This window comes from Amblyomma maculatum, chromosome 3 (genome assembly GCF_055883805.1).
Source record: "Amblyomma maculatum isolate TAMU_Amacu chromosome 3, ASM5588380v1, whole genome shotgun sequence".
Taxonomy (NCBI): domain Eukaryota; kingdom Metazoa; phylum Arthropoda; class Arachnida; order Ixodida; family Ixodidae; genus Amblyomma; species Amblyomma maculatum.
This window is the reverse complement of record NC_139346.1, coordinates 24,097,324-24,113,660: the sequence shown is the minus strand read 5'-3', so window position 1 is coordinate 24,113,660 and position 16,337 is coordinate 24,097,324. Positions and strand designations below refer to the sequence as shown.

The 16,337-nt window shown below is 44.2% G+C and overlaps 2 protein-coding genes across 3 annotated transcripts in view; both read left to right on the top strand.

Moving 5' to 3' along the window:
* Positions 1 to 15,961, top strand: part of LOC146194348 (acetylcholinesterase-like) — a 50,902-nt gene extending 34,941 nt beyond the window's left edge. For both annotated transcript variants that reach the window (XM_084597358.1, XM_084597359.1), the window contains exons 3-4: positions 1,588 to 2,804; positions 15,696 to 15,961. In XM_084597358.1, coding sequence (XP_084453484.1) covers positions 1,588 to 2,804; positions 15,696 to 15,837 — 1,359 coding nt within the window. In that variant the 3' untranslated portion in view covers positions 15,838 to 15,961. The remainder of the gene's footprint in view (positions 1 to 1,587; positions 2,805 to 15,695) is intronic.
* LOC146194349 (uncharacterized) lies at positions 9,327 to 10,504 on the top strand. The gene has a single exon (XM_084596046.1). It carries the CDS (start codon positions 9,342 to 9,344, stop codon positions 10,335 to 10,337), a length of 996 nt encoding a protein of 331 aa, XP_084452172.1. The 5' UTR covers positions 9,327 to 9,341; the 3' UTR covers positions 10,338 to 10,504.
* Positions 15,962 to 16,337: the final 376 nt, after the last annotated feature.

The following is a 16,337-nucleotide window of genomic DNA, read 5'->3' as shown; positions in this document are numbered from 1 at the left end:
ACAAAGGTCCTCGGAATCTAACCAGTCCATATACATAACATTAATTGACTACGAGAAAGAATTCGATTAGGTCGAAACCTCAGCGGTCATGCAGGCATTGCGAGATTAGGGTGTAGATGATCCATGTGTGAATATACTGCAAGATATCTATAATTGCTACAGAGCAGTCATAGTTCTGCATAAAGAAAGTGATAAAATTTCAGTTAAGAAATGTGTTAGGCAAGAAGACACGATCTCCCCAGTGATATTAAACATCTAGCTTAGAGAGTGTATTCAAAGGCATGGAATGGGAGCAGTTAGGCATCAGTGCCGATAGAGAATACCGCAGTAACCTGCGATTCGCTGATGACATTGCCTTGTTAAGTAACTCAGGGGATCAACGACCGACAACTAATGGTAAATGATCTAGAAAGGAGAAGCAGAAAGGTAGGCCTAAAGATTAATATGTAGAAGACTAAGGTAATGCTGAACAGCCTGGGACAGGAACAGCAATTTAAAATAGGTAGCGAATCTTCAGAAGCGGTAGGTGAATATGTCTATTTAGGAGAGGTAGTGACCGCAAATCCGGAAAACGAAAGGAAATTAACTAGGAGAGTGAGATTGGGATGGAGCGCATTTGGAAGGTACTCTAACATTATGACTAGCAGCTTTCCGGTCTCTCAAGGGGAAAGTGTATAACAGTATACCGGTACTGACCTATGGGGCTGAAACATGGAAGTTATCGAAAAGGGTTCTATTTAAGTTGAGGACAACGCAAAGGGCTATGGAACGGAAAATGGTAGGGGTAACATTAAGAGATAGGAAGCGTGCAGAGTGGGTCAGAGAAATAACTCAAGTTAGTGACATTCTAGTCGAAATTAAAAAGAAGAAATGGGCATGGGCAGGACATGTAGTGTGATGAGAAAATAACCGATGGTAGCTTATAGGGTAACAAACTGGATTCCAAGGGAAAGAAAACGTAGCAGGGGGCGGTAGAAAATTAGGTGGGTGGATGAGGTTGAGAAGTTCGCAGGGGTCTAGGGGATGCTGCTAGCACAGGAATGGTTTAATTTGAGGAATATGAGAGAGGCCTGCGATTTACGGAAAACAATTCAAGCAAGTAACTCTTTCTGAATCCGCGCCACAAACGATGTAAACTTCGACGCGCCCCAGATGCAGCACGAGAGCTCTGCACGCACACGGAATGAAGCGGGAATGCGGCCGTGTAAGCACTGGGAGAACGAGCGGCCCCCGTATTCTCAATTGTTCTGCCCTAGATAGCACATCTGGTCGGGACTCCGTCGCCCGATGCTTTCGGGACCTAAATCGAGTCCAGGTTGATAGAATTCGTTTCCATTCGAATGTTGTACTTGATAGTGCCGATCTTAAAGAATATGCCAAAAATCTTTCTTCAATATCTGAGCTTTTGGGTGCGAAGACAGGAAGAAATTCGGGCTAAGACAACAGACAATGGCTTTTGCTTGCTAGAACCGTACATACTTGAGAGATGACTTATGATTCTTGAATATTTGAGTCCGGAACATGTGCCACGCGTTGAAGCTTTACGCAATGCCGCTAATTCTCACCCGTCAACTGTACACCACCCAGGTGAAGATGCCTCTCGTCTCGATGGGCGACGCCGTCTTCACAGAGGACTGCCTTCATCTGAACGTGTGGGTACCTAAGAGTGCCAAGGGGCCAAATTCCAATCGGCCAGTGCTGGTCTGGATACACGGGGGAGGCTTCGTCTTTGGCAGCGCCAATGAACCTACCTACAACGGCGCCAATGTGGCCGCGCTAGGAGACGTGCTCCTGGTCGCCATGAACTACCGCGTCGGTATTCTGGGCTTCATGAGCGCCAACTCTCCAGAGGCACCAGGCAACGTAGGCCTGCTGGACCAGCTGGAGGCTCTCAAGTGGATTCAGCGCAACATCGCTTCATTCGGCGGCGATCCAGAACGAGTCACTGTATGCGGTGAGAGTGCAGGCGCGGTTAGCGCACACGCCCACATCCTGTCACCCATGAGCGAAGGCCTCTTCAAAAGGGCCATTCTTCTGAGCGGCACAATGTACAACATCGACATGTGGGACATGATCCACGAAAGCATGGTCAAAGGAAACAAGGTGGCTGACATTGTCGGCTGCTCCAAGAAGGGAGCCATTGATCTCTCGTCGCATGCCGAGGACGTCGTGAGGTGCTTCCGCCGCAAGTCTGCCGATGAGTTGATCCAGGCATCCATGGAGAGCGTCGCCCCTAAGGTGGTTCCCTTCTTCCCTGTCTACCACGACTCGTTCCTACCCAAAATGCCGCTTGTCGCAATGAATCGCGGCTTCTTTGGGTCAATTGACGTCATAGCGGGTGTCACGTCGGACGAGGGTTCTCTGATTCCGATGTTCCCGCCAAAACTAGAACTTCTGGCCGAAGACCTCGAGATATCCGAAAAGCTCCAGGACACCCTCCATTCCACGGTGTCAACATGGCTGAAGGAAGACGTGCCAGACGTGCTCGACCAGTACACCGCCAATGCTCCCGAAGGGGACGGAAACGCTCTGAGACGGCAATACCTCGACTACGCATCGGACAGGCTGTTCAACTGCCCGCTGCGCTTCTTCGCAGATAAGCACAGTGAACGCGGCAACAAAGTGTTCGCCTACGTCTTTTCTCACAAGTCGGCTGCGGCACCATTTCCGAAATGGACGGGCGTGCCCCATGCAACTGAGCTGCCGTTCCTTTTCGGTCATAAGTACGTCGAAGACCCCGACTCTCCTGATGGACGCATGAGCCAAGCAATTGTGCGTGCAGTCACCAGCTTCGCTGAAAATGGGTAGGTGCAACTACTAACTGAAAAAAAAGGAAGGTTTTCCTTTTGTTATGTTCAATTTCGGAGCACGTTTTTGTGGTTAGAATAGGGATTCTTCTCGGGTCGGTGGTAATTCCTCGTAATATCTAGAATCCTGGCTTGACTACAGAGATCGCAATATCTCCACGACCAGAATTTGTTTTCTAGGAAAGTAACAACAGTGGTAGCGAAATGGCGCTGATTAAAGCCACCACTGAGCGAGTAATGCCGTGTTACAATAGGAAAGAAAATGTTTCTCCGAAGCAAAGGCTTTCTTCCTTACAGCGTGCGCTGGGGCAGAAAGGAGCGGTGAGCGACAGAGAAGATGACATCCCACTTGAGTCGTTGACTGACGGCCATGGGTGAAGCGTATTCATGATGCTATTAGCAATAGCCTTCTATAAATTTCTAAATATATTTAGACTCCTAACCATTATATTAATCTAAAATTGTTAATCAGAAATTATTTAACCGCCTTAGTTGTTATTAATATTCTGTATTTTCTAATGTTCACCACCGCAGGTGCATTTTACCGCAGTAGCCATCTTCCCGTCTGAAAAAGCCTTTAAAAAAATCGGTGGCTGCCTTCTTATAGAGCACTGCAGAGCTCTTAAGGGGCAATGACAGGGTCGTTCGATGCATTGCTGTTTTATACTTCTGTGAATTATATACAAGTCTGTGATTGTACTTGTAAAGTTTTAGCGCCTAGCGCACTGCGGATATTAGAAAAAACGCGATTGAAATCGGAATCGGGAAGCTCCTCCCACCGAGAACAACGGCCATTTTGAAATGCTCGTGTGACGTCATAAGAGAATAGGCGGGGAAGCGTCGTCTGCAATGGAGACTGCATTATCAAAGCACACATCTCATTTTCTTTTGTTGACGACTGACACAGTTGTCGTCCGTGATGCACAAGTGATTGTTGAACACGTTACTGCACAAAAACGATATAGAGTAAGATGTGTTTTTATCAGCATAAGGCACGGTCTCTGTCAGTGGGCTGTGCGGTTAGGTTCCTTAGCTTATGATCTGTCGTATTACACAGGCGACGACGCCACCACGACCAACGGTCGCCTATCGCCGTAGTGTGAGGTTCTCGGCTCCGCGTCGCCGACGGCACTGATTAGCTGACGGTCGCCCGATCTAATTTAGTCAGATCAGAGGCCGACCGAGAACTTGACACTTGATCATGAGTTAACGGCCTGAGCAGCTGCGCTTTTATGTAGTTTAACTATATTAGAAAAATAAAAACAGCTTCACTTGATAATTCTCCTCTTCTCATCAGCAATGACCTTGGCCAGAAATGTCAGTCGGCGCCGAACTTTCGGTCTGTTCCGCGACGAGTAGCCCTAGCGCGAGTACGTGGCATTCGGGTCTACAGTTTCGGCGATTACAGAGCGCGCATTCAGAAGCTTTAGCGGTTGCATGTGGCCATCGAGTGTAGTTAAGGCAGCAGCGACCCGCAAATTGACGACTGCTTACATCACAAGCGCGTGTACATTGAGCGGGAAGCGTCGATGTGACCCTGTTTGACGAGTGCATGGATGAATGGATGAAATAGAGAAGCGTTCCCTTTGAAACGGGGTGGTAGCAGTTGCTATCATGCTCGTTTTTCCCCCTACATCTTAATTATTGTTTTAGATCGGTTAACTACACCGTCATTTTATTTATTGAATTTTTGTTTCTACATTACTAACATTATGTGACTATTCTGCTGTAAAGCCACCAATCTTCGAGTTGTTTTTTGCTAGCTTCCACCGCAGCAGGCAGCTTTCTGCGCCGATTATGGGTACCCGGCGCAGGCAGGGGACGTAGCATCCACGGCTCTTCTTGCAGCGAAGTTTTAGTTTGTAAACAAATAAAGGTGCATCTGGTGCGAAAAGAAGTGGATAGATTTGGTATTGCTAGCTCAGATTGCATTTTATGCAGTGCGAATGAGCAGCATACATCCCGTCAAATACAAAAGCTATGTAAACAAACACGCTCGGGGCGCAGCCGTAATCCGCGAATCGGCGCATTACTGCGGGAGTTAAGGGTTCACACACTAAATACTAAATGGTGCATATTTACGTTGAAGGACTCACGAGTCATTTGCTGAATAAGCACAACAAAATCGCAAGATTAGGCTCGGGAGTCGGTCCCAGTATCGCGCGCGCGGCTGCGGGGGAGGCGAGACGGAGACGGCGGCTCGTGCGGGGAGTGAAGCGCATTCGAATCGCATTGGGTTTTTGGCGGCGCATGCTTTCGTGCACTGGCCGTGGCCAGACTGAACATGTTTTTGCAAAAATTGTTCACCAGCAGAAAAACAGCAGGTTAAGAGGTACCGCTTCGTTTAAAAGTATTGTCTGCACATATTATGTTGCAAGCTGTGCTCTCGCGTCAATATATGCTTGTTTGGGTTTTCATCTTAGTTTTCTGACCGGAAAATCGAACGACAATCAGCAACAGACGCTAACCCCTTTCCCCTTACGCGGCGCGCACGGCGGAAGGGGACCTTGGACATGTACCTTTTTGTATGCGGGAGCACTTTTTGCTAAAACAAGCGCTCACAACGTACGAATAATATGCTTCTGATTGTATGCCTAAATAATATAGCATGAACCCATCGATTTCGGCCTCCTCGACAATCTCTAGACGAAAGCCCAAAACAAGTCCAAGGATCACTAGGGTGGCATATTATGTGAAGGCTTCTCAAAGGAAAAGCCTCTTTTTTGCTGATGAAAAAGAAAAAAAAATCACTCAGCAACCACTGCCCACTGCGTGCATGCAAGAGTGGAGCCGACACCGCAAATAGCAGGCAACATGGGGATGATATGTCGTTGCGACGTCAGTATAGTGAGCACCATTTCGAGTCGTATCTCATCCTGCGTGACTATGTTCATATAATCAACGGCAGCGAAGTACGGATACCACGTGGAAAGCTGTCGCTGGTACCTGATGCGGTGCCTACACTCTTGCCGGGTTGTCCGGCTTATCTTTCAGTCAAGCCTGTGAAGCCAAGGCTGGAGCGAAAAAGACCAGTTTCAACAAACTCATCCACAAGTAAGAAACAGCGCCAGGATTCTCCAACCAATGCATTGGACGACAACAATCAAATTGATGCGGAATCATCGGGAACTGAACAGTTCACGACTGGTGAACTTCACAGTTTGGAATTGCCATCAGGTGCCGATTTCAGTACGATGGTGCATCAAGCCTAGGTTTTGCAACAACAGGCATACAAAGGAGCCCCAGGCTTGAGGTTGTGCATGACAAGGTTGTTTTGTTTGTTGCTGCTGAATGTCAAGTGCGCGCACAAGTGTTCGTTCGAGGTGCGCTGTGGAACGACACTATCGTGTGTTCAATGGCAGAAGCGGCGAGTGTGCTGCAAGAGACTGAGGAAATCTGTAAGGGAGGCATGCTGACGACAGACTTCAACCAAATATTGGAGTGCCTGACAGAGAAGCTGCGAGCCACATGTACTGTGTTAGAGCGTGGTGTTTTCAGCACAAAATGTGAAGGAAAAGTTTCTAGAGAAGGTAAGTTCGGCTTTTTGCCCTTTTTAAATATAAGTACACTAATACTTTGTTTATTTCCTGTTATGCATGTGATTTTATGCCCAAACATTTGCATTTGCAGGAACTGATTGTGGAGAATGCAAGACTCTTCGAAAATACCTCATTACAAGGAAGTCACAGACTGCATGCATCAAGGTGAACTTTTCAGCAAAAAAAGCATTTTCATTGCGCCTCAAGCTGGAAAAGGAAAGAACAGCTTGTCTGAGAACCCGTGCCACTTCCAGCTTGCAGCAATGGTGGAAAAGAACAAAAAGATTGCTGAGGAAGACTTTGATGCCAGAGTTGCTACGCTTCCTTCTAAACAGCGTGAGGCCATACAACACATATTTGAAACAGCATCCCGCAAAAGCCCGAAGGGCATGAAGTACTCGCCACAATGGGTCCTGGAATGCTTAGTTATGAAGATGAGAAGCTCAAAGCTGTATGATCACATGAGGAAAGAAAAAAAATACTTGCTTTGCCCAGTAAAACAATTCTTTGCAAATATCTGAAGTGCTATAAAGAAGGCTTTGGATTTAATGACAAAGTTTTTGACGTGCTGAAAGAAGCAACTAGCACTATGGACAAATTTCATCTGCATGCATGGAGGCCTCATAGTCGATGAGATGAAGCTCTCTGAACATCTCTCCGTCACCTCTGCTGGCCACATAGATGGCTTTGTGGACCTGGGTCCATTTCATCATCATCATCATCATCATCATCATCATCATCATCATCATCATCATCAGCCTGATTATACCCACTGCAGGGCGAAGGCCCCTCCCATATTTCTCCACTTCACCCGGTTCTGTGCTAGCTGCATCCACTTGGCCCCTGCGAACTTCTTAATCTCATCCGCCCACCTAACTTTCTGCCGCCCCCTGCTACGCTTCGCTTCCCTTGGAATCCGCTTTGTTACCCTCAGCGACCATCGGTTATCCTCTCTTCGCACTACATGTCCTGCCCCTTCTTAATTTCTACTAGAATGTCGGTAACTTGAGTTATTTCTCTGAGCCACTCTGCACGCTTTCTATCTCTTAATGTTACCCCTACCATTTATCGTTCCATAGCCCTCTGGGTTGTCCTCAACTTAAGTAGAACTCTCTTGGTTAGCCTCCACGTTTCAGCCCCATAGGTGAGTACAGGCAAGATGCAACTGTTGTATACTTTCCTTTTGAGCGATACCGGTAAGCTGCTAATCATAATCTGCGAGTGCTTGCCAAATGCGCTCCATCCCAATCTTATTCTTCTTGTTATTTCCTTTTCGTGGTCCGGATCTGCGGTTAAAACCTGTCCTAAGTAGACATATTCGCCTACTACTTCCAGTATTTCGCTACCTAATGTAAACTGCTGTTCCTTCCCGAGGCTGTTGAACATTACCTTAGTCTTCTGCATATTGATTTTCAAGCATACCTTTCTACTTTTCCTGTCTAGGTCATCAATGATTATTTGCAGTTCATCCCCCGAGTTGCTTAGCAAGGCAATGTCATCAGCAAATCGCAGATTACTGAGGTATTCTCCATCTACCCTTATCCCTAACTGCCCCCATTCCAAGTCTCTGAATACTTCCTCTAAACAAGCTGTGAATAGTACTGGGGAGATTGTGTCTCCTTGCCTAACACCTTTCTTTATGGGAATTTTGTTACTTTTATTATGCAGAACTATGGTTGCTGTGCAGCCACTATATATATATATATATATATATCTTCCAGCACTTTCACGTACGGCTAGTCTACCTCCTGATTTCGCAATGCCTGCATCACCGCCGAGGTTTCAACTGAGTCAAATGCTTTTTCGTAATCAATGAATGCTATGTATAAGGGCTGGTTATATTCCGAGCATTTTTCTATCACCTGATTGATGGTATGGATATGATCGATAGTAGAGTACCGTTTCCGAAACCCTGCTTGATCCTTTGCTTGATTGCAGTCTAAGGTTGTCCTGATTCTATTAGCGATTACCTTAGTAAATACCTTATACGTAACAGACAGTAAGCTGATTGGTCTGTAATTTTTAAGGTCCTTAGAGTCACCTTTCTTGTGAATGAGGATAATGTTTGCATTCTTCCATGGTTCCGGTACCGTCGATGACACCAGGCACTGCGTAGGGTTCATTTACATCTGATGAAAACAAGCATGTGGTTTGTGACCATGGCATGGTGGTGATGTTTGTTCCGTTTGTGGGGAAGTGGACACAGGTACTTGCGGCTTTTGCAACAAGAGGCAATATCAAAGGCAGCTTGCTCGCCAAGATTATGGTTGAGGCTGTCATACTGACAGAAAAAGCGGGCTTGAAAGTCGTTCTTCATAACCTTATATGGAGCGACGTGGAATAGGAAGATGTGGGCCCTCATGGGAGTCAGGGCATTACTGACCAGTACTAAGTTTGATGCTCCCAATCCTGTGGACTCAAAGAGGCGGCTCTATTTTATGTCAGACTTCCCACACCTAATCAAGTGCTTGCGCAATGGCCTGCTTAGCCATGATTACTTGGTTCCAGAAGGACGGGTAAGTGTTTTTCCTGTATATCATATACCAAATATCTCTCTGCATGTATAATGCTCCTTTCATTTATGATGCATATCATACCAAAATAAATTTTCTGTGCATTGCAGGTCTCCTTGAAAGTTGTACGCAGAGCTGTGGCATTGGATAGGAACAGTGTGACCCTGCAGGCACTCCATGGCATTACCACAAGCCATACAAACCCAAACAACTTTGAGAGGATGCGGGTCTCTTTGGCTTTCCGGCTGTTCAGCGACAAAGTTGTCAAGGGCATGTACCTATACAGAGAAAAGATTGAAGAGTGGTGCGGTGACATTTCAGGAACACTGCATTTCTCTGAGTAAGCACTTCAAGATATTTTAGCGCTTCGCAATAAACCTTTCAAGTGTGAGCAATGGTTGTGTTTATCTTCCTGATATAGCAGTCCAAACTTTATTTTGTTGTCTTGATTATGCAGGAGCATCCCTGACCTCGTGCTGCTAATGACATCACGGTTTCCTGCTGAGGCATTGAGATTTTCGTCTCCATCTGAGGACAAGATAAGGAACATGCTGGTGCTGCTTGATGCATGGGAACGTCACACTAAAGGGCAACGTGGTTTCCTCAGCCAGTCCACTGCCACATGGCTCCGAGTTGCTATCTCAAGCATACTATCATTGCTTAAATACCTCTGTGAAGAAGTAGGTTTTAAATTCCTCTTAACCAGCAGGACAAGCCAAGACCCAATTGAACACCTCTTTGGCATTGTGCGACAGTCTTGTAGATGCAATGCGCATCCGACGCTACAGCAGTTTATTGTTGCTGTAAACTGCCTGTCGTTCGGCAGTCTTGCTCACTCTGTTTCAAAAGAAAATTGTGAGCCTGGAATACTCAGTTCCCTTTTAGGTCCTGGTGTGAATCAGCAGAGCTGTCCTTCTGGCAAGCAGCAGCTTGTTGATATGTGCCTTGATGTGGGCAATATTGATGCTGCACAGAATTTAGTGCTCCGTGCAGATTCTGACCATTCAGCCTGTGTTGTGGCATCAAGTGATAGCCGACTTATATTTTATATAGCTGGCTATGTAGCCAGAAAATGCATTTTGAAGACGAACTGCGAGAAATGCCTTAATCTTCTTTTGCTGAGCAAAGAAAAATCACAGGTATTAAACTTTGCGAAGTTTACTCATATGAAGAACAACGGAAGGCTTTTGTACCCTTCAAGTGTTCTTTACACGTTTGTGCCTGAGCTTGAGAAGGCATTTACAACCTGCTTCAGCCTAAATGAGCTTCATGCAGATAGTATTTTGAATGTGCTAAGTATGCTCCAGGCCAAGCAAACCTACCAGCTCGGATGCTCTGACCATTTTCAAAGCGTTGCAGCAGAAATGACGGCTTTTTATTTGACTACTCGCATGCACCTTTTTACAAAAAGTATTAACAAGAACAATGACAAGAGACGCCAAGCTTCGAAGCACCTGAAGTTGAGCAGATGCTCTTAGGGCTGACTATGAACTGACTTTGTGGTCAGTAATTTCACAAAGAACGCATTGGTGAATTCTGTCCCATGCACTCAAATGAAATAAAATAGCAGGGGAGAAGCCTTCTCATGTGCGTAAACAAAACTGCACTGACCTCATGCATTTTTTGCATGTTATGCATGACACCAAGGCATGAAAGAATTTTAGCACCTGGCTTGCAGCAATGGTTTGTAGTAGATATTGCTGCTGTGAACAGACAATAATGGTAACACCACAGAATATCTCCGGAGAGCTCGTTTCAAAAAACGATTTTTTTTGTGACCTGTGTCTGTCAAAAAACAACATCCCGAAGTGAACAGAAGAGAATATCTACAGAATATTGTCGGATGGCTCGTTTAAAAAACGTAGTTCTTTTTTTTTTTCGTGACCACTTTCTGTCAATAAACAACATCCTGAAACTGCTCCTCACTTTTCCATTTGGTAAATTTCCTAATGCTACGCAGATCTCACGCTAAAGTCAGTATTTCCTGGTTACCAGTGCATACCGAACAGCGCAGTTTACTATCCATCCTTATTTGGCTAAAGGAAAGTTACTGCGAGGCTGAACAGAGATGTGAGAATCCGTGCATGCGCACAGTGCCTGGCCACTCTGCTACCAGTCTGCTGCTGACAGTTGAGTTTTCTCTTTAATAAAGTTGGCTCTGCAGGGCTCAAAAAGTTACATAAGTACAGATTATCCCGCATGAGCCGTAGCAGACGCCAGCGAAATAAGAGCGCTTTCGCACTAGTGCAGCCGTGAAAAAAACTAATTTCGAATGAAAAGCCAAGCTTCTGACATAGGTGGATGTCTACATACATCAGCACAGGGAAAAATAAGCACTTATTATTATATATACGCGCAAAAGTATCTATACTATGTCGCACTATTGCAAGAGAGCATTGAAAAGTTGACTAGATGATGTTGCAGTTGTGCCATCTGGCGGCGTCAATGAGAAACGCCGTGCCCCAGCGGCGTCGTTCGCGCCACTAGAAAGTATTCTAGTTCACTATAAACGTTAGCCAGATCAGAAAGCTGCTTTCAAATTAATAAAAATAATTCATTTAAAACATATCCACTGCATCGAATGAGCTCAAATTTCGGGGTAGTATTATTTAGCGTATGTGGAGTTAAATTCAAGAATCAATTTATGCTGAAATGTTAGCTTTCAGGAACCCTTCAGGTATTGTTTATAGACAGAAAACTGCTAAAGCGAAAACATGGATTGTGTTTTCAGAAATATTTAGGAGAGCAAGCATTCAGAGGCCACATTTTTGTTATTGTATGGAAGCATATGTTAGAAGGTTTTAATCAAAATTGATTTGTGAAACTTAATGTCGTAAATAGTTCAGTAGTCAGACAAAAGCGTTGAGAAAGTTCGAGTTAATACATTTGCTTCATCGACTTCATTGTATTATATTACATTAATTTATTAGTCACATTGTTTTTAGATCAAAGAATTAAAAAGAAAAACGATATATATATATATATATATATATATATATATATATATATATATATATATATATATATGTGGGTATTGTTCTGCAACCGTGCAAATGCGATAGAGAGAAGGAAAAAAACGGAAATACACCCAGTGGAAGTTCGAGGAATCACGTCAAAACCAACGGCGGACTTGGTCACTAATAAATGAGTTAAGAGGATGCACTTCTAAGAGACCAATAGATGTCTGTAAAATTTTTTTTTGCTTTATCGATAACTCTAGCTAATGCATTTAATGTAGCTATTTATACTGACAAAGATAATGCTCCTTTTTCTGCTGGCGTTTCAATTAATGATCCTTGCGTCCTCAGTTCAGCGGCTTTGCATGTATGTACTGAGTATGTCGGAGACTTGGAATGGGAGCAGTTAGGGATAAGGGTAGATGGAGAATACCTCAGTAATCTGCGATTTGCTGATGACATTGCCTTGCTAAGCAAATCGGGGGATGAACTGCAAATAATGATTGATAACCTAGACAGGAAAAGTAGAAAGGTAGGCTTGAAAATCAATATGCAGAAGACGGTTAATGTTCAATAGCCTCGGGAAGGAACAGTGGTTGTAGCAAAGTACTGGAAGTAGTAGGCGAATACGTCTACTTAGGACAGGTAGTAACCGCAGATCCGGACCATGAAAAGGAAATAACAAGAAGAATAAGATTGGGATGGAGCGCATTTGGCAAGCACTCTCAGATTATGACTAGCAGCTTACCGGTATCGCTCAAGAGGAAAGTATACAACAGTTGCATCTTACCTGTACTCACCTATGGGGCTGAAACGTGGAGGCTAACCAAGAGGGTTCTACTTAAGTTGAGGACAACTCAGAGGGCTATGGAACGAAAAATGGTAGGGGTAACATTAAGAGATAGAAAGCGTGCAGAGTGGGTCAGAGAAATAACTCAAGTTACCGACATTCTAGAGGAAATCAAGAAGAAGAAATGGACATGGGCAGGACATGTATTGCGAGGAGAGGATAACCGATGGTCGCTGAGGGTAACAAACTGGATTCCAAGGGAAGGAAAGCATAGCAGGGGGCGGAAGAAAGTTAGGTGGGCGGATGATGTTAAGAAGTTCGGAGGAGTCAAATGGATGCCGCTAGCACAGAACCGGGTGTATTGGAGAAATATGGGAGAGGCCTTCGCCCTGCAGTGGGTATAGTCAGGCTGCTGCTGCTGCTGCTGCTGCTGATGATGATGATGTTAATGATGATGATGATGACTGAGGATGATCTTCGATCGATTTTGTTTAGCTTTAAAGGGTGCAAGTCTCTTGGACTTGATGGAGTGTCTCTAGCGTTGCTCTGCAGAAATTTTGATTTTTTAAAAGGTGTTGCATTATGTATTTTAAATACTATCGTTATTACCCAAGTTGTCCCTAATGAATTGAGAGCTGTACTTGTTATTCCGTTGTATAAAAACGGCGTTAAAAGCAATGTGGAAAACTATCGAGGTATATCTATCCTTCCAACTGTTGGTGGTATCCTAGAAAAACATATTTACACTTTATTGTCTACCTTCTTTGAGACTAGCGACGTTTTCTCTAACCGTCAGTTCGGCTTCATTAGAGGCAGGTGAACTTAGCTTAAGGAATAGCAGTGGGGAGACGAAGGACAAAGAAGAAGACAACGCCTGCGCAGGTGTTGTCTTCTTTGTCCTTCGTCTCTGCGCTGTTATTCCTTAAACATATACCGGCTAGCTCAACTCTCCGTTTTATTGAACTCAGCTTGTTTTAGATTATGTTTGTGATGCTATTAACTGCACATTCGAAAACGATGAATTTGCATACTCTGTTTTTAAGTGTCTCTAAAGAGTTTTACAATGTTAACCATAGTATATTACACCAGAAGCTTCACCATTGCGTATTCGTGGTTCATTCCTGTCTCTTTTATTGAATTACTTCACAAATAATACAAAGATTGTAGCATGAGGCGAAATTCGAAGTGAACCGATCATTACAAAAGGTGTTCCGTACCTCTGCACCTCTGTTATAAACTTTTATGTAAATGATCTTAGCACTAACACAGACCACAGTAAGATTTTTCAGTACTCTCCTAATTACTCGCCATTATAACCGTGAACATGTCATCTCGAATCTCCAACACGACATACATGAAGTCATGAAATGAAGTGGTTTCACAATAACTTAATTAATGTTAACAGCGCAAAAAGTAAGCTTGTATGCTTTAATAGTGCTTATACGCAAAATCCTTTTGTTAAACCTGTTTTTTTACACTTACCTACCTGTGATAATTGCACTTGTTCACCTATAGAATGTCTGTCATCTATTAAATACTTCGATATGCTGGTATGCCATGGAATACACATTTAGCACTCGTATGCACCGAGCGACGCAAAGTAGCATGCTTGTTGAATTCTATTAAATTTCTTTGCTCTCTGCAAATCTCTAAAAATGTTTTCAGTGCACTAGCTTACAGTGTACTGCAATATGGTGAAACCTGTTTTCACCACTGTGCAAGTATCGGCGTGATAAAATTAATAGTACTTTGAAAAGGTCTTTGAAATCTGTTGCGGTTTGTCTTTGCCTTTGAATACGAATTTGTTCGCACACCAGCACATCCCTGATTTTTACCAACTGTACAAATTAACAGTTGTATTAAAATATGTTTGGAATAGAGAATTATCCAATGTGCCTCAAAATAACAGCTTGAGGGGCGAGTTGGTGCTGCATAGTGCCCTGAAATGTGGCGCAACAAACACAATCACATGAGAAGAAAACACAACACAGGAGCACACTACCAACTGTTATATGGCACTGAACTAATACCCCCTCTTCATCACTCAGCTACAACATCCTCTTTTACACCCAAGTACATCTTCTTCAGACAACTCTTCTTTGCCAAGCAGGCAGTAGCACAATCATCACAGTACAACGCTAACATCGTCCAAGCAAGACAGTCACAAATTCTACACCCACGTACACCCAAGTGGATGAATGTGCTACTATCTGCTTGGCAAACAAGAGGGGTGGGAAGAGCATGTACTTGGGTGTAAAAGAGGATGTTGTAGCTGAGTGGTGAAGAGGAAGTGTGTGTACAGTGCCGTAGTGTGCACCTGTGTTGTGTTTTCTTCTCATGGGATTGCATTTGTTGCGCCACATTTCTGGGTACTTTCCAATGTGCACACAGCAATGGGAGAACTTCGTCCAAGGGAACGATTTACTTTGCCGCGCTTGCGGACCAAATACGTATAACGTGTGCGGCCTTATTATGCACCTCTCAATATTGAATAGTTTGCCCGATGAGGATTTTTCTTTAACAAGCCCGAAACTCATCAAACAATGTGTTTTGGGGCCTTCAGTTTCTGTCTATGGCACCCTTTTTTCTTGTAATTTTTCTTGCTTTTAGTGCTACTGCACTTTTCTTGTTCGGGACTGTGTATACTTTTTTTTTTCTTGTTAGAAAGTGTGGTGACTTTTGCCAACTGCCAGGCATTGCCCTTCAAGCCTTTTTTGGATTTGGCAGGCCTGAATGTGTATCTTGTTTTGTGAAAAGAAAATAAAGATTATTATTATTATTATTACTATTCCGCCGGAGGGGAAACGGATGAAGAAAACGTTTTCCCCCGAATTTGCAGTCTAGCTTTGGTTAGTGTGGTTTTTGGTGAATATCAAATCGCTGACTAGTCAGAATAAGGCTTTGAGGTTGGGCTGCGAAAACGAATAAAAGAGAATGATGGCCTGACCGCACAGTGGAGCTGGTGCCAGCGTGGAAAGAGGCATCCCACTTCGCGCAGGACATGAGACTAAATAACCTCGCTACTACTCTGAGGCTTACTTGTGCTGTGCAATCTTAGGTCTGACTCGGCGCCCTTTCTTTTTTGACAGGGTCCCAGAGCTTCCAGAAAAGCAGAAGTGGCCGAGGTACACCAAGCAAGCGCCCGTCATGCTCATAATGGACTACGGCAACTTTAACGAGACTAAGGAATTCCGGAAGAGCCAGTGCGAACGGTGGAAGTCTCTCTTCTAAGACGACGTGAATATTTTGGTCTGTTTTTCTCATTTTGCAAAATCTTTAGTCCTGTGAAAACTTTGGTAATTAATAAAATTTTATGTTAGTAGGCGTGCCACATTAGTATCACGCTTTTTGAAATGATGTCTTTTTGCTTGTTTTGGGTTGTTTGTCACTAAATCATTCCCTTACCTTAATTTCTTTCCAGCGCCGTTCTCGCTGCTTGCATAGTTTTTTCTCTGTTAGGCCAAACCAGGATGTTCTGATACGAGGCCATGCTTATTGCTGAGGCTCAAGCTTGTGCAATACAACGCATTTTTTATTTTTTAATCCGGTCTCGCAATGCGGAACCGCCTATGAGACACCATCCGTGACAATGCACGGTCCACAGACCTGCGAAATATTTCTCGACGGCGCAGCAGAAACATGTAACTAATGCCGGTTTGCGAAGAAAAAAATCAACAAGGATGGAGTTTCATTGTTGCTGTCCTCTCTAACCCAGTCGTCCACTGTTGATA

What these genes read in the sequence shown, in the direction of transcription:
- LOC146194349 (XM_084596046.1), top strand. Translation starts at nt 9,342, where the DNA reads ATGACATCACGGTTTCCTGCTGAGGCATTGAGATTTTCGTCTCCATCT.